The 25,830-nt window shown below is 43.4% G+C and overlaps 1 protein-coding gene across 5 annotated transcripts in view; it reads right to left on the bottom strand.

Annotated features, from left to right (window-relative positions):
- Window positions 1-10,286, bottom strand: part of TSPAN32 (tetraspanin 32) — a 75,825-nt gene extending 65,539 nt beyond the window's left edge. For 2 of the 5 annotated variants that reach the window (XM_075065096.1, XM_032770423.2), the window contains exons 1-3: window positions 10,160-10,286; window positions 6,709-6,823; window positions 2,765-2,862 (exon numbers count right to left, since the gene is read on the bottom strand). In XM_075065096.1, coding sequence (XP_074921197.1) covers window positions 2,765-2,862; window positions 6,709-6,823; window positions 10,160-10,225 — 279 coding nt within the window. In that variant the 5' untranslated portion in view covers window positions 10,226-10,286. Of the gene's footprint in view, window positions 1-2,764; window positions 2,863-5,425; window positions 5,774-6,708; window positions 6,824-9,620; window positions 10,048-10,118 lie in introns of all 5 variants that reach the window. The other 3 variants (XM_075065098.1, XM_075065099.1, XM_075065097.1) reach the window with 3 other exon arrangements.
- Between the last annotated feature and the right edge of the window lie 15,544 nt (window positions 10,287-25,830).

Here is a 25,830-nt window from a genome sequence, read left to right as displayed (position 1 = left end):
TGCAACATAGGCACATACTACAGCACTCTGAGATCAGCTCTGGGAACAGAGTCTCCTGAATTCTAATCCTAGTCCTTACAACTCCTCTTCCCTCTACTGACACAGGTAAATCATGTAATCTATTTGCTTTCATTGTCTACTGGTACATTTGGGATCAATAGAGATATTGTGAGGATTAGTTACCAAAAAGCACTTGCATGAATAAACACACAGAAAATTAACCTGTGGGACTCAACTGCCACAAGATGTAAAGGCCAACAGTTGAACAACATTCAAACCAGAATAGGACATTTATATGAACAACAACAACATCCCCTGCTACATTATACACATAGAATAAAAATGTATAAGGGACACTAACCCTGGAGCGTGTTAGCTAGCTAAAATTTGTGGGGATTAGCAAGGGATTTCCTCTTAGGACAGACAATTCCACAGTTGACTATTAAGGGATTTCTTGCACCTTTTTCTGAAAACTCTTCTGCTAGCTACTGTCATCGAGGCTTTCTTCAGCAAGAGGACCTCAAGGCTTAGCTGCTACTAATGAGCTTCCAAGCTCTTGCAGATTTAGCAGGACTCACAGCTCATCTTCTGAGAGTTTGGCATTGGCTAGGCTGGTAACCCTCTTTGTCTAAAAAAACTATTGTGATTTCTAATTCATGCACTCATACCTGTCGCAACTGTTCCCTCATCTTCCCTACTGGGCTTGCTTCTGTTGGTTGCGGCTTACAGTCTAAATCCTAGATTGTGTGCTTTCTGGTGCAGAGACTGTGTTATTAGATTGTACATTAGGGTCCTAACCCTTGTCTGGGTACAAACATCATAAAAATAACAAATGACGTAACTCATGTATGAAATCTGAAGAAGTTGATTGAACATGATATTCCCCTCCCTTCTGTCATTCAGCATGTGTGACAATTTGTCAGACTTTGACAATTAAAACACAGGACAAATTTAAGTTCACCACAGAATGAACAGCAGTAAACTGGTTTGCAGAGCAGTGGCTGCGTAAGACGCTGGTGAGAAGGGCGGCAATACAATCTGACCTGACCTGTCTGATAATGTTCTTCCTACTAGAACTATGGGGGACAACTAGAGAGAAAGACAGACAAAATGGTGGTGAGAATGTGTATGAAAATACTGCAGCTCATATCAAGACTGCAGGCAACTTCTCTCTTATTTTAAAAACTTGACGCCCTCTAGTGGTGCAGCAGGGAAGAGAGGATTAGTACATAGTTTGTTCAGTTTGAAGGAAACCTGTAGGACTGCTGGAGTTTTTCTTCCTTAGAATGACGCATTTCTGGTTTCTTGTTTGGGTCAACAGGAAGCTTAGACCTTACCTCTCCCCCCTCTTCTGCCCCAGACACACTCACAATGGATCTAGGTAAAAAGAGGCACCCTGACCCTGAGCTGTTCTGTCTTCCAGGGAGAGAACGGGTAGTGCAAAGGACTCCACCCACACTGCAGGGTTTATAGAAGCAGACACACACACGCACACACACAATGACTCCAGTTTACTGGTGACTCCCAGCCTTTGCAGTTCACATTCAGGCTTCCCTTGAGTTCACAGGCTATATTACTACAACATCAGGAAAAGCACATCCCCCTGCCCCTGTACTCTACTAGGCACTTATTCCACCGCTATCCTCTCCCCTGCCCTAGATGCACACACCCCACTCTTGCTTCCAGCACTGCAGGACTGTCTGATGCCAAGGCAACTCCATGTGTGAGGCTTAAAACAAACAACAAGGGAGGGTCAAAGAATCTGCTGCTGAAATGCACACAGCCTCCATCACCAGCGCAAAAACTGCCTTCTGGTCTCCCCGCCTTCTCCTTGTGCAGAAGTGTTATTTGTTAATATGCTTGGTGCTTTACAAGACACAAGATGAATGCCTTGAAGAGCTTAGTGCCTGAAAGATGAAAGGCAGACAGTGGATACACTGGGAATCCCAAACGAAGCAAAACAGATGGCTCAAATGTGTCGCCTGATGGGGGTTGTTTTACTAAAGGAGGTTGGCAGGAATGCCCCAAATGATATGACTATGTGGTTGACACATTTTGAGGAGAAAACATCCATTTCATGCATATACCACCTGATGAACTCCAATTAGTTTTCCTTAAAAGTATGGGTTAGGTAGAAAGCTAGCCTCTACAGCATGCTAAAACTGGTAACTCAGTCAAAAATTGGGCTGGTGCCACCAAATATTCTAAGCTCACAATTATCATGAATAAATACATTTACAAAACACTTCATTAAATTGGAGTTAAGATTGCTATCACAGGGCAGAACACAGGACTTCAAAATCAGATCCAAGTATAGAAAAAACAAAAAAATGCTTCATTAAGGACACCCTACAGAAGAATATTGGCATTACAAAAGTAAACCAAAAATAATTGTCATCATCTTGGCAGATAAGCACCTCCCCTTGACCCCAATCAGAGGCATATATAAAAAACACCTTGAAAAATCAGGTCACATATGGATAAAATCGTCACCTGGAATTACTTTGAGAGGTTAGGCACAGCCATGCCTTGAAAAGCAGCAGGCAACCCCTACCCCACTGTGTGCATGATGTGTGTTCTGGGGCACAAGGCAAAACAACTAATCAACACTACAAATACCACATTTCACTGTCAATAAGCCAACTGTGGGGAGCACGCTGGATACAGACAAAGTCTCTTCCCTGTATCTCCACATCATGGTGTTATCACCCAATTTGGAAAAGCTGTTCCCTGCCCACCCATGCCCCTCTAACCAAACACTTACCATTGCCATGAGGCACACTGATTCTCTCACTGTGGCAACAGTACTCAGTAAGGCTGCGAGGACCAGTATCATGCTCAGACATATCCCACTGTAGAATGCTGCAGGAAAGGGACACATTGGAGTTTTAAAAAGACATAAAGCCCTAGCTGCCTTTCTTTCCCCTTAAGCCGGATTGGGCCCCCTTTGATAAGCAAGCTCTATAAACTAAAGCTCCCAGAAGAGTTTGCCTTTCATGAGGAACTTCTGGATTTTTGCTCCTCAAGCCATTAGGCTGGGAAGTCTGAGAACATCACAGAGCTAAAAATCTTGGCAGGTAGTGCCAGTCCCCTCTCATAGCAAAAGCACAATAACATTCCCCACCCTGTCCCCAAACCTGCTGAAAACTTAAGGGGGATGGCATAATTTTGTGTCAGGACAGAGATTTAAGATGTAGAAACTGAAGACATTCTGCTCTGCTGACCCTGAAAAGAAAGGACTGTGTTAAAGGGTGTACAGAAGAACAGCCATATTGGGTCAGACCAATGGTCCATCTAGCCCAGTATTCTGTCTTCCAGCAGTGACCAATTCCAGGTACTTCAGAGGGAATGAACAGAACAGACAACCGAGTGATCCATCCCCTGTTGCCCACTCCCAGCTTCTGGAAATCAGAGGCTAGGGACACCCAGAGCATGGAGTTGCATCCCTGACCATCTTGGGTAATGGAAGTAATCTTGGTAAATTGAGTTAATCTCTTTATTAAAAGTTTATAGTACTAAAATGACAAGAAAAACCAGGAAAATGCCCTCTCTCTGGGCTTGACTGTATGAACACTTAGTTTGTGGCAAGCTGGTGTGTAAATCTACCTAGCACTAGCCTGGCATTGGCCACTGTCAGAAGACAGGATACTGGGCTAGATAGATCTTTGTTCTGACTCAGTATGGCCATTCTTATGCTGTGCACTAAAAGCTTTGATATGGGATAGATCATAGTGCACTAGGAAACTTTTATTGCACAGCAACAGGGTCAACATAGACACTTAGTGTGCAGCAGATTAGTATGGGGTAGATTTATACCCCAGTTTGCCATGAACTAAGTGTTCATATAGATAAGCCCTGTGTGTGCAGTGAAGAATAATCAGAGTTAAAATATGAAGGAGTCTGCATGCTCATATTGGATGTGGCTCTAATATAGATCATGGACGACCCTTGCTCTGCAGGGTACAGTACAGACAGTCTCTGCCCCAAAGACCTTACTATCTAAGGTCCTGGTCCCACAAACACTTGCCTATATGCTTAATTTTATGCACGAGTCATTCCATTGACTTCAATGTGACTATTTTTGTGTGTGAAGCTAAGCACATGCTTAAATGCATTGCTAGATCAGGCTCTAAAAATGGACAAGATACAAAGGGATTGGGTTGCAGAAGAATGCAACAGACTTTAAACTTATCCAGTATTCATCTTTATATGGCTTACTTGTCTCACCACACTACGTTTATAAACCTTTGTGCAGTGTCCCCCCGACCCTTTGCTCCCATAGTTCCAGCAGAACCACTTGCCCTGGAAACATGCCAGGCCACCTTGCTATTTTCGCCAGAAGATCACAAGTTCCCTTTGCAATTGTCTCTGTGTTCAGATAAAAATCCTGCTTAATCACAGGGTACTGAACAGGAGCATGAATTCCAGTACCCACTATCAGGAGCTTATGTATTGCTAATCTTGCACAACAGTCGCCCTCTATTTCCTGGCCAGAGCAGAGTTCTAGCTGATACCCAATGGGGTAAGCACTGATGCTGAAAGCTCTTCAACCCAGAGCTCACGTCTAATAACGCACCACACTAGTACTCTAAAGGTGTGTCTATACTGCCCAATGGATCAGCTGGCAGCGATTGATCCAGCAGGAGTTGATTTATTGTGTCTAGTCTAGTCTAGACGTGATAAATCAACCCCCCAAGCTCTCTCCCATCGACTCCTGTATTCCACTGCCGCAAGAGGTGCAGGCAGAGTCGATGAGAGAGTGTCAGCAGATGACTCACTGCGGTGAAAACACCACGGTGAGTAGATCTAAGTACGTCAACTTCGGCTACGTTATTCATGTAGCTGAAGTTGCATAACTTAGATTGATTCCTCCCTCTGCCCCCCACAGTGTAGCCCAGGCCTAAGTCTGGAAGTGAAGGGGCTTTAGACCCACCAATTCTAATATTTAACTGGAGCCTGGAAGCAAGAATACACAGGAGGGTTTGACTTGCTTAAGCCGAAAAGTTAAAACCCTGGGAGAGTGATAAAGATAGGCGTCAGCCCAGTAGCCATAATAAAATGGAGGGAACCGAAAATCAAACTTAAAAAAAAAATGAACCTCAAATATTGTTGAATAAGAAAATCCTGATATGTATCCCCAGAACAAAAAACAGAGGCAATCCAGAGCACTTTAATGTCCAGGGTGTCCTTACCTCCCCATTCCAGTCTTTCTTACTATCTTTTTCCCACTTAATTTGTTTAAGTTTTTCTTTTTGCTAGCTTAGGTGCATTGATCCTTCCCTATGACCCTTTCACCTATCAATATCTGACATAAAGCTAGTCACAGGCAGCAACTCCTGCTTGTGATAGACAATAGTTGCTGTTCCAGGAAGACAGGGGTTTTGGTTTTTTTTGGGAGGAGGTTGCATTTCTCTCTCTCTCACACGTATCATTTCTATATTCTGCCTCCTTTCCTCCACTTTTCTGTTGTAGTCTCTTCTCTGATTTTCCTCTTTGTCTCCCTCTCCTTTCCTCCTTTAAGAAGTCACCACATGCTGTAAATGGAATGAAGACCTGGTTCCAGGCTGGGGCTGCGTGACTGGGACTGTTTTTACATGATAATCACACTATTCCAATCGTGCCAGTGTAAATTCAGCTAAGGTTGCAGGTAAGGAGACACTTAGCTCTTCCATATTTTTGTTGACCACCATTCTGTGAGACCATCTGCAGTAGTTTATGCCTACTCTCTTCATGGGATGTAAATAGAGAGAGTGAGGGCACAGCTGGCTGCCACCTGAAATTGAATCACGGTTGGTTTATGAGCCAAATTCTGCTCTCATTAAAAGAGATGTAAAACTGGACTAGCTCCACTGACATGAGTACAGGTACAGTACTTTGGATTCACCCTGTGGTAATGAGATCAGAATGCAGCCCTTAGTATTTTTTTCAGTTTATCCACAGGTAGGCCAATTAACCAAAGCGTCAATGAACAGTCATATATCACTACACCTTTTTCCCTTGAACTCTTCCCAGTCTGTCCTCTTAATTCTCCTCTCTGTTCCCCCAATTCTTTGTCTGTATTTTTTTGCCCTGTTTATTCCCCAAGGTCCTGATTCAGTAAGGTGCTTAAATGTGTATGTAACATTCAGCACGTTACTAGCCCCATTCACTTCAATGGAACTACCCACGTGCTGAAAGTTAGGTACATACCTTGCTGAATTCAGGGCCTGACCCCCTCCATCTTTTTCCTCCTGCCTTGCTTACTGTCTGTTCACCTATGTCTCTCTTCTATCCCACACAAATATAAATGTCCAAACTTTTAAAGGGCCCCATAGATTGTGTTTTATCATGTGCTCCTTTCTGTAGTCCTACCCAGCCTCTCACTTCATTGTGAGCTCTTCCGAAGCTCCACCCATACCTCTGGACCTACTTAAAGAATATTTATCACCCTACATGCTTTGTCTGTAGTAGATGAAGCATGGGGGACAACAGTGGACTCAGCAGTGTTGAAGCACAATGAACAGCATTCCCCCACCAAAGGGCAAGCAGGTGTTTCTCATACAGAAAAGAGGTACCTTGCCTCTGTAGTGGCAACACTACATACCTAATTGGAATCCCACTTCATGTGAAGTCTCTGAATTTCCTTTCATTGCACCCTAATTTTACATAGCTCCAAAGATATTGGCCCTCACAGGACATCTCAGTTTGACTAAAAAATGCAACACTTACCTACGTTGTGGAAGATTCTATAGGGGTTAGCCTCATAGGAGACATCACTGATTATACTGAAGTGAGCCCCATAGCGGGTGATAACGGTCAGTATGGTGACTGCCAGCCCCAGCAGCTGAAAAACAGAGATTTTACTGAGGAAGGAAAGTAGGTAAGTGCAGGATTCACAGAACAACTACTGCAGATCTTATGAAATGCTATCAGGCATACTCAGATACTTCGATCCATGCCCAAAGAAAAACAACCTGTTCCCCGAGAGAGTTAGTTTACAGTATATACCTGAAAGTCATATGTGAAGGGAACCCCTGGGCCCTTTAATAAACTCTTTGGACAGTACTGTATAATTCCTGCATATGAAACCACTTACTCTATCCATTGGACTCTGCTAGCAGAGGAAATTGTAATCATTGGGGAAAAAAAGAGGAATCGTGTTTTCACAGACATCTCTTTCAATGGATTTACATTGCACCAATTCCTGTAGTATTTAGATACCAAATTCTGACATGTGTGCACTAGGGAGATATTATTAGCTTCAAGAATGGTCCTGGGTCAGATTGCGTTCTCTGCTCCTGCTCTTGAGCAATTTGTAGTGTCTTCTGGGAAGTGGAGAATAGCCTATGTGTATTGTCAGCAATGCTAAGGAAAAGCTAGTGTAAATAGATGAGTCTTGCATTGTGCTTTAAGGCCTTGTCTGCACTAGCCTTTTTCCTCTAAAGTTTCCCAGTGTTGCTATCATTTCAGCTCCATCAAAGATAATGCTACTGTAGATAAGACACTCCATGACCACCAATGTTTTAACCACTGTTTTATCTAACCTGCTCAGAGCCTGTTAGATGGTGGCTGTCTGACCTAGGCTAGTGCTCCCACCATTGCTACCATGAGTAGAGCTGAAATAGTCATAGCAACAGTGGGGAAATTTAAAATAATACAAAATCCTAGCTTAGCAAAGCTGAAAGAGGCAAGACAGGAATTCATCCTGATCTCCGGAGGCAGGGTCCTCTAGATTCAGGCTTTCCTCAGAATGCCTCTTCTCCAGGTTCAATGAACTTTGTTCTGGGAGGATTCACCAACTACATTACATGCATACAAAACCTTTAGAATCTGCAATATTTTCCAGATTCACAAGAAGAAGAATCCTCCTCTCACAAAGGGACACCCTGGAAACTCAAACTCTACAGTGGAGAATGAGAAATAATCATGTATGTGTTAAACATTACACTTAACTATTCTAAGTGTAACCCTATATCCTTTTCAGATGATGACCAACAGATTTTGCCTAAGAGGTATAGTTTGGTAGATGAAATATACTGTGACCCGAAGAACACCTCAATGCCAACTTGCAAAGGGTTCACTCTTCTTTAACAGCAACTCTTAGCAGTCCTGACATACTCATTACACTTAGCACACCGCTTTCTAATATACATCCATAAAGAATATAATGTAAGGTCTCTAATAAAAGCTTATGTCATACTGATCCTCAATTGGTGTGAGATGTCTGTACAGGTGATAAAGAGTTGTGTATAAGTACTGAAAATATGTTTTAAAATCTGTGTTCAAGGCAGAGCTGATAAACAGGTTTTGGAGACACAAACAACTGTAGCTGGTCTCATAAGAGCCCACCTTGTCTAATATTCTGGGACCAACATGGCTACCACAACATTGCAAAAGGACACCAGAAACTAAAGTGAACCACAGAGGATCATCCTGACTCTGGGGAGGAAACAACGGATTTGGGGGGAATATAAGGGAAAGGCAAAAGGCAGTACACTTTGAATTCATGAAAGAGAGATCCCAGCCACGTTGCTTGGAGATGCTGGGAGATTGCTTTAGGTGAGATAAACTACTTTAGACAAGGGTTTAGTGTGTTAAGTTTAGACTCTAAGAAGCGTGTTATACTTTTTGTTTAACATGTAACCATTTCTGTTTCCATTATTACCCTTACTCTATATCTTTTAAATCTTAATCTTTGATAATAAATTCATGACTGTTTTCACTATAAATCTATCTCAGTGCTGTGATGTTACATAAGAGTTGATCCTCAGCTGAATCGAACGAGCCAGTGTGGACACTGTCCCTTTGGCTAGCCAACCCGGTATTTCTGTGAGTGTTCACTGGTTACGGGCTGGACACTGCGGGAGTACTCCAAGGATTCGGGGGTTGAAATGTACTTATTACTAACTTGCACAGAGAGAGCAAGGCCTGCAAGGCAGTGCTTAGGTTGATAGAAGCTGGTGATTTCACGGAGCTGAACTACAGCAGATACAGACTGATTCACACTTGGGGCAGGTAGCAGTGAGGTGCCTCACAACCTTTGGTGCCACTCGGCAGTGCCACATATACAGTAACAGTTTTGCCCAATTTCAGTACAATAGAACTTAAAACACTTATGATCTTTTAGGCTGTTTACAACTGAGAATCTGTTATACATACACAGTAAAAGGATTGGTCCAGATTCAATCAGCTCAGATTTCCCGCAGAAATACCAATCTAAACAAATCCTCATTACCTCACTATTGATACTTGTTATTGTCCGTATCCATATGTAAAGAATACAAATAAACTAAACTTGAGCTAAGCACATCCCCCTTCAACAGGTTTGAGTGCGATTCTACCTTGAATAAGTCACATACTTCGTAGGCACAATGACAGCCCTTCTCTGAAGGGAGAACAATGTATTGCAATTAGAGCTGGTCAACAAAGTTTTGAATTTACATTTTTTTCAATGAAAATTTTCCCAAGCTTTTCAACCAACTATAGAAACCAACTTGTTTCACTTCAATATTCACTTGTTTTCCTCAATCTCTCTCTCTCTCTTTTTTTTAAGGGGAGCTAATCGTAGTGCAGTCATCCCTTGGAACTTCTTGGAAGAGTTCACCAAATTTCATCACATTTGCTTCTCCCCAGCCACTCACCCAGAGCTATAGAATTACTTCTGGTTTGCAGTACAGAGTCAGAAGATTCCAACAGTTACATTCTGTCCAATATCTGTCTCAGTAAACAGGCTTCTGTCTGACTACAAAGATGCTCTACCTTATCCAACACATTTTAAACCACCCACATCGCAAGAAATTGTTTATCCAAGTGCAATAAAAAAAAATTTTTAAAAGAGAGAAGCATGAGAAGATATCCCTTTCTTCATCTTAAAACTACCATGTCCAATGACAGCAACAAATTTCTTAGTTAAAGGCTAGTTCAGAATTGTGAAATAGTTGCATTAGAATGACACTTGAGAAACCAAAAGCTTATCGCTGACAGAAGGCAATGCTGGAGAGCAGCGATAACAGTTCAGGATGCAGTAATTCATACAGTTTGCTTCTTTCACCATAGACTTTTTCTTTTCTAAAATTGAAATGAGAGAAACAACTTTTACAGTTCCTTTTTAAGAAAGGCTTTTAAGATGGTCAGTTTACTTATCCCAAGTTCTGTACAAGTTCCCACTTCTGGTTGTTACCATGACAAAGAGGCTGGTCACTAGCAGCTGGCATTTGGTGGTCCTGACCCAGTGTCTCCGTCCCATGTTATCCTTTTCTCACTCAATACTGGCAGTCTGTCCCTGGAGAACAGTGCTTCAGCTAAGCAGAAGCTGGCGGTAGTGCATCTTGGGAAGTGTAGTCCTACTACAAGCTGACACACTCTCTCAAATTGGATTATTATTAATAGCACTTTTCATCCAAAGCTTTCCGTGTTTATAACAGTTTTATTATTAGGTATGAATATGAGCTTGAAATGAATCTTTTTAAAATAATTTTAAAGAATTTAAAGTCAAATTTGTTGAAATACTTATCAAAATGGTGATTGAAATTCGTCATTTTACTGACATCCAGTGCTTTGGTAAATTAAAATTTTTCAATAGCTATTTTTATAATGTTTTTGATAAAAAGAAGTCACCAGGAAAAGAAAAATTTTGAAAAAAAAAATTCAGTGATTGCTGAAAATCATTTTGTATGAAAAATGTCAGCCTGCCCTGGATAACAAGATATTACTTCCCTCACCCCCAAAATACAATCCTCTCTGAGTCAAGAACCTATTAATATCCAGATTTCTGGATGAGAGAGAAAAACATTTAAGAGCAATTCTATTCAGAGAAGTGATTGTGTAAAAGTGGTACCATCTCATGCAAAAGATCTGTTGTCTGTTATCTTAGTGTGTAATGCAACTGACTACTTTCTTTTACTCCCATTGGTGCTGCAGACCCATATGCAGCTATGAGAGAGTGATCTTTTTTGTGCATTGTCTATAAAACTGTTACCAAATTCCAATCACTTGCACCTGTGCAAACTCTCAAAAGGCAATGGATGTTGCAGAGTTATCACTGGAAACAAAATATGAAAAAAACAGAATTACCCAAGTATGTCTGAGGATAGAATTTCAACTACAGAACCGTTATTGCTGCTGATGATATGGGAGAAGGAAAGAATCCAGGTTAACTCTCAGACCTGTAGTTGTGTTTGCAGGGCTGGCAGAAATAAAACACCATCTTTCTAACTGAAAACAGAGCATACTCAGTATGGAAATTAGAGACAAACATGGACTTCCTCCTGTACACTTCCATCTTCACAGAGTTACCTCTCAGAGTAGTGCTGCTCTTCAAACAGTAAAACCAAGTTTATATTTTCCCTAAGCAAATCACAATGAGCCGTAAGGACAATCTAGATGCAGTGTGACACCAGAAGAGGACGGAATCAAAGTATTCAGAATGAAATTCACTCTTGTGCAGAGGGTCTTTTCTAATTAACACACACTCACAATCCTTAGTTTCAGGGACAGACTGATGGAAGAGAAGGGAAGGTAACAAATATAAAAATCAATGTCTTCCTTTTCTACTTATTAGTTTTACAGGTAACACAATATCTACTTTGGTTGGCAAGGCTGAAAGGGACAGAGAGGAGGAAACAAAATAGGGAAAGAATAGAAACCACAAGATACAAAGAGAAAGAACATTAAAGTGAAAACAGATTGCACAATGATTGCACGGGAAAACAATGTGATACATCATCTCATGTGCAGCAGTATTTAGTAAAGTGAAAGCTTTCTTGTGGGTTTGCAACCAGGAAATCTTGCAAGATTTGAATTAAATTTACCCCCGCTGTTTGTGAGAAGGTGATCTTTGGAGAAAGAAAACAAATTGGAGGAAACATGGGCACTTCCAATATCAGAAGACATTCCTATCACAGCAGTAGCAATAGGAAGGACAGTCCAGTGGTTAGGCCACTAAACTGAGATGTGGGACATTGAGTTAAATTCTCTGCTTTGGGCAAGTCACTTAATTTCTCTGTACTTCATTCCCTATCTATAAAATGGGGATGACACTTCCTCATCAGCAGTGGGGTGACAATAAATACATTAAAGATTGCTTGGTGCTCAGATACTATGCTAGTGGAATTCAGATAAGTAGAACTGTACAAGTTTTTGGTTTCCTGGCAATTCTGGTTTCAGGTTGAACTGCAAACAAAGTTTGTTTGAAATTTTTGGTGAATCAAAGAGCAAAAAAATTGTTTCAGTTTGAATGAAATATTTTGTTTTGACCAAAAATGTTTCCTTTTGATTATGACCATTTTAAAAACATTTTTAAAATTAATTTTGAAACAATGTTGTTTTGAACCAAAAAACCAAAACAGTTCATTTCAAATATTTTGAAATAAAACATGATCTCCCCCTCCCCCCGACTTTTAAAATTTTCTCTCTCTCCTTTCCCCCGGCCAACACAGTTTGGCAAAGTTGACATCAAATTGTGAAACGTTTTGGTATCACCAAATCTGCATTTTTTTGCTAAGAGTTTTGACTGGAAAATTTTGCCTGGCTCTACATATAACAACTTACAAGACGGAAAAGATTAAGGCAAGACCTGGGTCATACCCACATTTAATTTTTTACTGCTATCGATTCCTTTTAGTATTGTAGGGCCAAAAGAAAGACAGTTTTATTCCAATCCCTTCTTGTACATTCTCAAGAGAAATGACTCCTATGATACAACCACTGCAAAGCCACTGAAGGCAGTTAAACAGATGTAATTGAGGGCATAACTGGAAGACTTAGTTGCACACAGGTGTAATCTAGCCAGCAGAAGCTTGATTGCAGGTGACAATGAATAAGAAGGATAGCAGCCATTCTGACTGCCACATCCCCAATTGAATTTGCAGGCATGGCAGCTAAAGATTAACACATCATGAAATATTTCACACAGAATAACATGCAGAGACAATAAGGAAGCACACAGCCCCATCTTTACACAGTGACTTTTCAAACCAACTTCACTTTAAATGGTAATGAACATTAGTATTCTTTTAAAAAGAAAGACCCTCTGCTTTTCCTATCTATCCTTTAGTTTCCTTCTGTAACCAAAATTCTATAATACATATTAAGTACAGAAAGAGAAAACCAGCAGCAATTCACATTGCCCACTAGAGGCCCTCACAGGCTAGGAGAATGGGTTGACATTCTGAAGTAACCAAGGTTTCAAGTTCACTTCTTGACACAGAACTTGCTTTCTTTCCTCCATTATCCACAGACACTGCTTCTATCTACAAGGTGTTTCTGAGGCCCTGTCTATTCTATGTCAGTTTTGCAAAGCTTTCCCATCATTGCTAACACTGGTTCAGCTCTACTGGTGTTATTAACACTGGGAGTCCTAGTATATAAAGAGGTTTGCTAGCTGCCACCACAGTTCTAAGCAGCATTTCAATTACAGGAAGACAGGGTGGTAAAAATGCTAGAAACCAATGAAGCTTTGTCTACATTAGGGCTGCTGTGGGGCCATTTCAGCTCAATAGTTGGTAGCACTGTTAAGTATAGCTGTTGGGGGCTGCTCTGTCCTAAGAAAGCTTTTCTTTTGGGGAAAGAGGTAAAGGGTCTCCTGCAATAGCATCTATACTCCTGCAGTAGCATCTTCATGTAGCTAGTTCCCTGCCACGCCCCCAGTATAGACCAGGCCTAAGGCAGGGCCAAATATAGCTACACCATCCCTGACAGGAGTTTGTCTAACCTGTTCTTAAAACCCTCCAATTACAAGTATTCTACAACCTCCATTGGAAGCCTATGCCAGTGCTTATCTAGCTATACAGCTAGAAAGTTTCTCCTAATAACTAACCTAAATCTACTTTGCTGCAAATTAAGCCCATTACTTCTTGTTCTACCTTCTAATAATTGATCGCCATCCTCTTGGTAATAGTCACTAACTTATTTGAAGACTCCTTGTCTGTGGCTTACCCAGCCAGCAGCTCTCATTGTCGCTCTTTGGAAGTCCTGCAGGTGGCAGCATCCTACGTTAGGAAGGTTTCAGCAAAAAGAATGAGGAATACTTGTGGCACCTTAGAGACTAACAGATGTATCTGGGCTTAAGCTTTCGTGGGCTAAATGAAAGCTTAAGCCCAAATAAATGTGTTAGTCTCTAAAGTGCCACAAGTACTCCTTGTTCTTTTTCCAGGTCAGGAAGAGACATTGCACCTGCATGCTCTCAGGGTCTTTAACAAATGAACCTGAGATGCTTACCTGCCAAAAGACACATGTCAAAGTTAAAAAATACAGACAGTTGGGCAGGCTGCTTGTAGAGCAGGGATTTTAATATATTATATAAAAATAATCCATTTAAACTGGTGGTGTCCTTTTAAAGGATAGGGAAAAAGTCACATTCCTGTGTGAAAATCTTACCTTCTATTGTCATAGACCCCCTACAGTTACTGAAACTGGAAGAGATTAGAGGAAAAAACACTGCTATCTGCTATTTTCAATGTTTACTTTCTGCATTTGCGAGCATTTTGTAGATAGTTAGTTTCACCATTTCCTTTGCGTAGACAATTGACTCCAAATCCTGTATGCATTCTGCATGGACAGATCCTGGATCTCCACTCTAGTGGGGCTCCTGTACAAAACAGTTTGCATGTATTTGCCCTTATTTATGTCCCCTGTCCACTAGATTTTCCCACAAGACAGCAAGGGAGAGAGACACTCTTATAGAACAGAAAAAATTGGTTCTTTCCCCTGGATTCTGGCTTGCAGAAGGGAAGCCAAAAGCAGAGTCTTCCTTTTCCACTGGAGGTAAAGGAAAATAGGAGGCAGAAGGCTCTGCTTCTTTGGAGAGCAGGGGAAAATCAGCAGGGGAACAGATCTTCCTGTAGAAGGGAAGCAGAGAGGGGAATCCCAGTTGGACATTTTTTATTGTCCCATCAGGTACCCAGGATGCTCTGCCTATTGGTGGGAAAGGTTCGGAGATCCATGAACTCTGCTGTCGAGTACTGCTATCAAGTACTCCTGCTTCATAGTCTCTCACCAGATAAATTCTCATTGCACCAGTTAATAAAGCAGGCCTGGTCTACACTACGCATTTATACCGATTTTAGCAGAGTTAAACCGATTCAATGGTGCACCCGTCCACACAACGAGGCCCTTTATATCGATATAGAAGGTTTTAAACCGGTTCTTGTAACTCCTCCCGAAACGAGGGCACAAACGATTCAGGAGATAGGCTGAAATCGATATTACCATATGTGATTAGGGTTAGTGTGGCCGCAAATCGAGGTATTGCCTCGGGCAGTATCCCACAGAGCACCACTGTGACCGCTCTGGACGCAATCTGAACTCGGATGCACTGGGCCAGGTAGACAGGAAAAGCCCCACGAACCTTTTGAATTCTATTTCCTGTTTGCCCAGCATGGAGAGCTCACCAGCACAGGTGACCACGTAGAGTCATCAGCACAGGTAGCAATGCAGTCTCCTGAGAATCGAAAAAGAGCTCCAGCATGGACCACACGGGAGGTACTGGTTCTGATCGCTATATGGGAGAGGATTCCGTGCTAACAGAACTCCGTTCAAAGATGAAATGAAAAAATCTTTGAAAAAATTTCCAGCCATGATGGGAGAAAGGCACACCAGGCGATTCAGTGCATTGCAAGTGAAAGTTACGGAGCTCAGACAAGCCTACCAGAAAACCAAAAGCAAACGGAAGGTCCGGGGCAGGGCCAAAAACATGCTGCTCTACGCTGGCGCATGCAATTCTAGGGGGTCCGCCACCACTACCCCACCCCGTCCGTGGATTCGAGGTGGAGTGGTAATCTCAGCCTGCTGAGCGATTCTGCGACAGGGAAGATGAAGGAGGAGAAGGAGAGGACGAGCTTGCAGGAGCACACAGACTCTGTTCTCGCCCAACAGCCAGGAGCTTTTTTCACCAGGACGGAATACCCTCCCAGCCCTCACAGCCACTAGCCACAGACAATGAAGCCATGGAAGCGACTCTGGTGAGTGTACCTTTGTAAATATAAAACATGTTTAAAGGCAAGAGTTTTTTAATGATTGATTTGCCTGAGGACTTGATGCATGCGGCGGCCAGTACAGTTACTGGAAAAGTATTGCTAACATGTCTGGGATGGAGCGGAAATCCGCCAGGGACATCTCCATGAACTCTTCCTGGTGTACCTCCAAAAGCCTCTGCAGAGTTTCTGAGCAAGGCAGCCTTATTCCGTCCACCAATTGGAGGCTACTTGACCACGCCATGCATGACAAGTAATCTGGTATCATTGCATGACAAATAGCATAGCGGTATGGTCCCGGTGATTGCTGGCATTCAAGCAACATCCGTTCTTATCTCGCTGTGCTATCCTCAGAGGATGATATTGTTCATCATAACCTGGTTGAAATTCAGGAATTTAATTAAGGGCGCACGAGATGTTGGCCATTCCTACTGGGCTGTTTGCCTGTTGCCTTAAAAGAAATCCTTCCTTGCAGGTAGCCAGCGGCGGAAGGCGGGCGTAGATGGCGCTGAGCTTTTTCACGTTTGGCTAGCAGGGATCTTCCCTGCTACCAGCCACGCGTCAGGGGGGAAGAGGGGGGTCATTAGCACAGTGACTCTTCCATCATCCAGCCATGCGATGGGGGGGAGGGTAAAAGCGATCATCCCAGAGATTGGTATGGGGGTGGTTTCTGCTGCTGGGTGCATGTTAACAGGAAAGAAAGCAGCACTGACGGGCTTTGCTTGGATATTTGGGAAAGGAGTGCACTCTTATGCGAAGGCTGCAGAAGTCAAAAGACAATGCTACATGGACACATGCAAAGCTGAAATTCTGCTGCCCGGACCTGCGTTTGTGAGATCTCTAGACGGTCAGACTCTGCATGGACATAAAGATGCAAAATGCGACCTTGTAGTGAAATCACATGTGCCCTCTATATAGGGAAAGCGTTGTTCACTGGATATAACAGTTGTTCTGTACAGAATTGTATCTTTTTCACAATACTTCTCTTCTACCAAGTTTCTCTCCTTCTCATGCACGTGCATCTCTCTCTCAGCTCTCCCTATTGCCATCCCGGAAGGTCTTCTCTAGCGCAGGCAAAAAGCGCGCAGATGAAAATGTTCTCAGAAATCAGTGAAGTAATCCAATGAACAGAAGCTCATCTGAAATGAGTGGAAGGACACTTGCGTATCAAATTACACCAGAAGATGGCATTGAACGTGAGACAGGAGGCCGACCGTCGCAGAGATGAGAGGTAGGGGTCATGAAGATTCAGACCGCTGTACGGCAGGAAGATATGCGGTGGTGTCGGACTGCAACCTGGGAGTGCGCTGCGTGATCAACACTGACATCCTCCCGTATGTTTCCTCTCTGTGTGGAGCTTCAGAACAGCAGCAGGGTCACGAGTGCCCCTGCAGGCCTTGTGTAACCCACCCTCACCACTCACCCAATGTTCCATATTTTCCTGCACCCAGGACGCCTGTAAGAAACGTGTGGGGAAGCGCTTTTTCTGCACGCCGCGCCGACCCAGCACGCCGGTGGCACCACCAAAAGCGTGTCATTACTTTTGAATTTTTGAGTTGGCTTTCCTTCCCTCCTATCCTCCTTCCCAAACGCACACCGCGGAGTACACTTGTCAGTTCTCTCCTCTTTTAAAATATCACATGAGATAATGACTGGTTTAATATTAATACCGATTTACTAAGGGGCTTTCATTTCCTTAACTAGCAATGATGTTAATCGAGCGAGGGAGCGGCATGGCGTTGCGTACAGGGAATGATCAATCACATGGAGGGGCAGGTTCTCTGGGAACGAACACAAACAGTCACCACTGTACCCTGGCTGCTGATGAAGAGCTCGTTCTCAGTATGACTTCTCTAGATGCGCACACGCTTCCTGGTGTGCTCTACTCATCGCTCCGTGTCTGCTGCGCAATCTCAGCCAGCCACAGTGATTTCTCAGCCTCCACCCCGCCATAAAGGTCTCCCCTTACCTCCACACGATTCGTGGAGCACCCCAGACAAGCAGCAATAACAATGAGACATTGTTTGGTGGAGCGTCTGAGAGAATCAGTAATGTGCGCCCGCCCTTTAAGGCCACGTGCAATGCACATTCTAACCACCATTCTGCACTTGCTCACCAGTGGCTGAACAAGCTCTGACTACTGTCCAGCTGCCTTGTATGGCTTCATAGACATGGCATCAAGGTAGGTCTGGTCCCCAGGATAATACAGGATATTTCAACATCCGCCGAACCTGTTATGTCCTTGGATTACTGTCTAGGGAAGTAATGTCGCCTGGCTGTCATGGTATTTAAACAGAAGCAGTGGTCTGAAGACGCGAGCTCCCATGACACCTCTCATGCCCGAGTCACATGGTGTATGTTGGTGAAAGCGTCCCTTGGATCCACCAGTTGCTTGCAGCTACCTATTGAAAAAGTGAACTGGCCTTGCGGTTTAACATACGGGTGCCCTCGGGTCTCCGGTGCAAGATAGGATATGGGTTCCATCTATCGCCCCTCCAGTTAGGGAAATCCATGCAGCAAAGCCAGTCCACTAGACTGCACGTTTCCCAGAATAAACTTGCGTCAGCAGCACTTAATGATGCTTTGCTACTTGCATCACAGCAGACCCCACAAGTAGATATTCCCACTCCAAATTGATCCCTGATGGCTGGTAGCGGCTTGGTAAGCTTCAGAGGGCTTGCGACTCGCCTCTCACTGGTGAGGCTGCCTCATCTGGTATTCCTGGCGTTTCAGTGGCAGGGGAAAGGAAAGTCACAAAGTTCATGAAAAGTGCACCTTACGCATGCAAAATTTGCGCAGCCACTGCGAACCTTGTCGCCAGAACCTGCACAATCTTTTGAGGGGGTGGGGTACCTCCAACCAGTCGCTCCTGCGTGGGTCTTCTCCTTTGGCTCTCTAGAAAGAATTTTGATAGTTCAATGGCTAGAACCTGCCCAATTACCAGCAGGATCGTCCACAACCCCAGAGGAGAAAGGCGCAGGGGCGCGAGGTTTGAGAGAATCTGTGTCCATGTCCGTCTATCACTCCTCAGTCGCTGCTCGCCGTAGCCGCCTCCTCCTGCGCCTGGCTTTGCAAGTCCCGGTTCAGCATAGACTGCACTAGAATACACGACGTGTTTACAAACGTCCAGCGATTGGCGGGATCTGATCTGAGCAGGGTCCATGCTTGCTGTCGTTATGGCGTTTGCACAGTTCACCCAGGAAAAAAGGCACAAAATGGTTGTCTGCTGCTTTCACGGAGGGAGAGGTGAGGCTGTACCCAGAACTACCCGCGACAATGTTTTTTGCCCCATCAGGCACTGGGATCTCAACCCAGAATTCCAAGGGGCGGGGGAGACTGCGGGAACTATGGGATAGCTATGGGATAGCTACCCACAGTAAAACGCTCCGGAAATCAACGCTAGCCTCGGTACATGGACGCACACCACCGAATTAATTTGCTTAGTGTGGCCGCATGCACTTGACTTTATACAATCTGTTTTACAAAACCAGTTTATGTAAAATCGGAATAATCCCATAGTGTAGACGTACCCGCAGAAGCTGAGCTCCTCCAAGCCTAGAAAAGGGAAAAGGAACTTTCCCTCTGCCTTTAACAGAGGAGGAGCAGCAGTACTCCTACTTTCCCCCCTTAATTAACCTCTGTTCAGTATCTCTACCTTGCAAGGTGATAACAAGTCACAAGCCACTGTGAGGTCACTGGCTTAGCATTTCTAGCTTGCTGGATTCAAGTCAAGGGAGAGGTCAGCTTGTGTGCTCATTCCATCAGCAACTGTGGCTTGCTGGGAGGATACCAAAGCACAAGCTGCTGTGATGTTAATGGCTCATCTCATCTAACTTGCTAAACTGAAGCCAAGGGACAGCCACTGTGAGGTCACTGACTCATCAGCAAACTAGAGGTGATGTCAAGGTACAGGCCTTTGTGATGCTGCTGATTCATCAAAGTTCTAGCTTGCAGATCCTGTATGAAGGACCAGAGTTGAGAGCTCCTCGACTCAGCCCCCTCCAGTTTACTGGGCCTCGTGGGGTTTGTTACCTCCCTAGGAACTCAGAAGCCATGGGGTCCAAGGCTTAAGTTCTACGCTGGGAAGCAAAGGTTAATGAGCAAGGACCGGAAATAGCTGGAACTCACTAGCCTCCAAGGAAGCCAGCCTGGAGCACACAAGATAACAAGGAAGAGATGATCAACTGCCTGGCAAGCTAACAACTCTAAGGAAGATGGCCTGCAGAGGGGCTCTTCTTGGAACAAAGGTGAGTTTTGTTTATTTTAAGTTATAAGGAAAAGAGTATGTACTTTTGTTTCTCCAGTCCTGTGGAGAGTGTATGAGAGAAATCTGCTTTGAATCCTAGAGAAAAATGAAGACTATGAAATTAGAGGATTTGTGCACTTTTCTTTCTCTGATTCTGGAAAAGGAAGCTTAGACTTGTTGATTTAAAATATATAAATTCTAAAGAGAAAATCCTTTTTGTTTAAATTTTCCCCTCTGGCTTGCTGGGGTTCTTGTTTTGGTTGAAGTATTTTTCAGAATGACACGGTTTGATTTTTCATGCTGAAATTACTTTCTTTTGAATTTTTTTTATTTTGTATTATATGTTATAAGATCACACAAAATAAAAAAGTTGAGATGTTTCAATTGAACCCAAACTATTTTTATTTGTTTTTAGTTTTCCTTGGAAGAATTTCAAAATCTTCAGTTTCATTCTAAATTTGAACTGAAGCAAAAAGTTTGAAATCTTTTGTGAAATAGAACTTCTGTCCTCCCACAGCATTAAAGGGATGGGAAGGGCTAATTATGCCAGGTTTAGAAACTAATAAAAACTGTTATTATCAAGTGGCTGATTGGTGGCCTATATGAGTTTAGTTGGGGGTTTCAGTTCAGCTCCTGTAAAAGGGATTTAGGGGACTGAGATGAGATATGAAGCCTTCCATTGCTACCAGATCAATTCAGCAAAACAGAATACTTGAACATATACCTTCTTAGCTTGACTACAGTAAACAGTACTTTAACTTCTATTCAAAATGCTGTGTTCAGTTATAACCGTGCACAGTCATAATCTATCCTTAAGAGTTTTGATTAAAAAGTCTGAAGCTGCCTATTTTAGAAAGACAGTAACAAGCACCGTAAGAAACTTCAGCTGAATATCTAGCTAAAGATATACCACACAGACATATATATGCACACACCTATTATACATTACACTGAATAAATTATTGTTCGTGTTATCCATCTTGTATACCCTATCACCAAAGGTGATAAAGTCCAACTGTTCAATGAAATCATAATGAGAATCCCAAGACAGAGGGTACCAGAGCAATGATTTTCAAAAAATTTTCCTGGCGACCCAGTTGCAGAAAATTGTTGATGGCCACTACCCAGTGGGGAGCTAGGGATGACGGGTCTGGAGTGTGGGAGGGGGCTCTGGGCGGGGGCAGGGAGTTGGGGGCTCTGGGCTGGGGGTGCAGGCTCTGGGGTGGGGTTGGGAATGAGGAGTTTGGGATGCAGAAGGGGGATCCAGGTTTCGGGGGGGGCTCAGGGCTGGGGCAGGGGATTGGGGTGTGGAGTTGGGGCATGGGGTTACCGCAGTGGCTCCAGGTCAGCGGCACAGTTGGGGTGCAGAGGCAGGCTTCCCACCTGTCCTGGCACCATGGACTGTGCTGCACCCCGGAAGTGGGTGGCAGCAGGTCTGGCTCCTAGGTGGAGGCACGCAAGCGGCTCCACACAGCTCTTACCCGCAGGCACCGCCCCTCCCCCCCAGCTCCCATTGTCCGTTCCCAGCCAATGGGAGTGCGGAGTTGGTGATTGGGGCGGGGGCAGCGCACAGAGCACCATGGCCACCCCGTCTAGGAGCTGGACCTGCTGTTGGCCATTTCCGGGGCACAGTGTGGTGTCGGAACAGGTAGGAACTAGCCTGCCTTAGCCAGGCAGCACTGCCAACAGGACTTTTAACAGCTTGGTCAGTGGTGCTGACCAGAGCTGCCACGACCCGGCACCTTACATTCCGCGATGCAGTTGTGAGTCGTGACCCATAATTTGAAAACCACTGTACTAGAGAAGGCTTGAAATAATGTGTGACTATTTCGTTCACCATATCAGTATGTTTCTGTAACCTTAACTTATTTTAGGTATGTTTGGGTCTGAAATGAGTGATGTTCTTTATAACCAGAGGTAATTAAGAATTCAAGCATTCAATTGATTAAGGTATGATGGTTTCCCATGACACATTGCACAGCAAGTGTGAAGAGGGAGTGTGGTACTGGATTTGAGCGCAGTGATTTAACATATTTCTAACCTAGTCTCTCTCATCACCTGACCTAGCTCACATGTGAATAGCCTCTTGAAAATGCTACAGCATGTCTGCTCAGCCACAGAGACTGCCACAGACACCCCAGACCTGTCCTCCACTCCTGTCAGCGGGTTCAAGGTCTCAGTCCTTATCTTTAAGATGCTCCATGGCCTTGGACCAATGTATCTAAAAAATCAACTAAAGCTCTGGGATAAAGACCATGATCAACATCTTTGCTCCTGTGGCACAATGGAATATTCCACCACAAGGTAAAACTCACGTGCAGGACAGAGCTTTCTCGGGGGCTGGCTCAAGACTGTGGAATGAACTCCCCCAGGAACTAACGACCATCATTAACTCTACCACCTTCCACTCCAAACACCAGTTACACTTCCTTTGACTTGCCTTCTCTAAGAAACATAGCAATGTGTGTGTGTATTATATCAAAAAACAAAACACCTGACACACTTCTCCCCCTGGGAAGAGGATAAGAGAACACACACAACACAGATGTTAGCCACATTGCTTAATGAACAACTGGAAGATGCTTAGATACTACAGTGATGAACGTGGTGTAACAACCTACATAGAATAGGTTGAGAACTCTCTCCCGCTGCTCCCACATCATTATACATCTGTTTGTCTCCCTTCCACCTAGATTTGTGTTCATCTGTGAGTGTATAACTTACTGAAAGGCCCCCTGAGAGGTCACTAAATCACTTCTATGTTCCTGCCTTGGATGCATTCCTTGTCTCTTCAGAGAAGATGCTTCATCTCATTTCATTTCCACTCATTAAAACAGTCACATGAATACTCCTCACAGGGTTCCTCAGAGCACTCAGCAGTGATGGAGTTTCAAACACCTCCAATTATTTAATCTATAATTTGGGGGGGGTTGTTTTTGTTTTTTTGCAAATGGTAATTCTAGTGTAGATTGCCTCTTGTCCCTCTCTTTTGCTTCAGATGTGATTTTTCTCCCACTGCAAATAGGGCATGTGGGGATTATTGAACAGAAATATATCCATATTTTGTCTACATCATTTTGTATTGTTTCTTCATGGGCTATTCCTTGATCCTACAAGAGGCACCAGAACTTAGCAAAAACATCTGTACTGTATGCACATGTATTTTTTTTTAAATGAAGGCTATTAAAAGAGTGACTACTACAAATCAAATATTCTGAATCAGACTTTCAGATGTAGACACCTTAAAAGATTGCCAGATCTATATAAGGCGATGTAAAAACTGGCATTTATGTGCCTATCAGTTCAAGCATTTAAGAAGGAATCTAGGTGTGCTAGTAGGTACCAATAACTGAACTCTTACACCAGTGATTCTGCTACACAAAAACCATAGGTAGCTGTTTTTCAGAGTACCGCATGAACCCCATGTTTGCTACCTTGATCAGTTGTTCCACTAACTTTAAAGGTGATCTCCAAAGTGTGCATATATATTTATATATAAATAAAATAAAAATCATTAGGCTGCTTCTTTTTTTCCTCACCCTCTTCTCTAGAAAGGCTTTTGTCCAAGAAGCTTTTTCTACTGGTTGTTTTTAAATTACAAATTCATGTCTATTCTGGACAAGACTTTAGTGACTAGAGAACTAGTGAAATTGTAACAGCGCAAAGGACTGGGCTCTGATTCAGGAAAGCATTTAAGCACATGCAGAAATCCCACTGAAGTCAATAGGATTTAAGCATATGAACTGGACTTAACTGGAACAATAGATAAAGGAAGGGATTTTTACTCAGGCTTTTACAACACTTATTTAACTCCAATGCCACATGCAAATTCCAGGGGAAAGAGGTCTGTTAAAGATCCAGAACTCCAGCACCTTGAATTAAGTATTAGAGCCCACAACATATATTTTTAGACCTCCACAATACCACCCAAAAAATTCTTCAAAACCAGCAAACAGATGATTTTTGAGTTGTTTCTGCTTTAAACCTAAACCAACACTAAAATAAGTTTTCCAGGCATTCTTTATACATCATAAAAAAGGCAAAACGGGCAAAACCCAATTTTAAAGAAATCTTTTTGATATCATCTTCAAAAAGAGCAGAATGAATTGTAATGATCAGAGGTGCAGTTTCGGTCAGGACATTAGTGTGAACAGCACAAGTCTTGTAATAAGTGCCATGGATTTTTTAATTGCCACAGTGGAAAGGATCTTGGCTTTACATCTGTGATGGCACCTTCCTGAGCACAATATAATTTAGCAACCTAGAACCAGATTACAAGGAAAATGTGTCTCTTGTTTCAATGCTGCTTCCTGTAGCATCTAGGATGAAGACCTCCAAAGAAAACCAAGTATGAACTTGCTCAATTTATAGCTGATGGGATCACAGAGAGGAGATGATATGCTTAGCCTCAATGGCATAGTGATATTTCATCAGCTGCCTACAACCCAATCATGTAGTCTGTGCATGGAAAACAACTCTTAGCTCAAATGCAAAAGCACTCCAACAGTTAGAGGGGGTATTAGGCTCTCTGGGATGTCTATACAGAAAAAGCTGTGCATGGGCTAGCCTCCTGCATCTAGCTTGAATTCAGCTAGCATAGATAACAGCAGCAGTGAACACAGAGCAGCATGAGCTTCAGGGCAGACAAGCAGCCAAATGCATACCCAGGATTCTTGCTGGGCTTGTACTACCCGCTCTGAAGACTGTGCTGTGCTGTCTTCACTGCTATTGTTCCCTATGCTAATAGATTCAAGCTAGCTTGGGGACTCCAGCCCATGCACAGCATGTGCTGTACAGACATACCCTCAAAAGTGTGCAAAGAAAAAGTTACAATTATTTCCTCAAATGCATCTGAAACATCTACTGCTACTTAACCAGTTTTGGGGCTCTCCTGGTGCTTCATTTGCATAATGTGCTTCATTCGCCATTGGGAAAAAAAAAAAGCAACATCACATCTTATTCAAATGCAAGCAGAGACACGGGTGAGGGTGGAGCTGCAGAAAGATGTGGCCTGAAGGTTAACTGTAAAATATGGATGCCCCTTATGGCTTAGAGCTATGCTTTACTTACACGGTGCAATTTGTAAGAATACAAGTTGCTCCAGTTTGTAAAGCAACAGGAGCTGTTCTCCCAACACATTATCAAATTTCATCTTCAGTCATTCAAGCTAAAGAGGAAACATAAAAAGTAACATCATCCTCAATTATCATATGTAGCCTAGATTAATAGATTTTAAGCCCAGAAGGGACCATTCAGTCATCTAGACTGACCAGCTGCATAGCACAGGCCATAGAATTTCACCCACTACTCCCATATTGAGCCCAATAATTTGTGTGACTCAGTCATCTAGTCCAGAAAACATCCAGTCTTTTTGAAGACATAAAGGCAGGGCCAGTGCAACCATTTAGGCGAACTAGGCGGTTGCCGAGGGTGCCAAGATTTGGGGGTGCCAAAAAGTGGCACCCCCCCCAAAATTTTTAAATGGTTGCAGCCGCTGCTGCTGGAGGGGCTGAGCTGCCAGCAGCAGCCCAAGGTGTCCCCTGGGTCAGGGCGCTGCCGGTCAGCGTGCCCCTGAGGTCAGTGCGCCGCCGCTGCACCCCGGCAGCCCAGGGCGCCCCCCGCCCCCGGGGTCAG

This window comes from Chelonoidis abingdonii, chromosome 4 (assembly GCF_003597395.2).
Source record: "Chelonoidis abingdonii isolate Lonesome George chromosome 4, CheloAbing_2.0, whole genome shotgun sequence".
In the NCBI taxonomy this organism is placed as follows: domain Eukaryota; kingdom Metazoa; phylum Chordata; order Testudines; family Testudinidae; genus Chelonoidis; species Chelonoidis abingdonii.
This window is presented reverse-complemented; position numbering and strand designations above follow the sequence as displayed.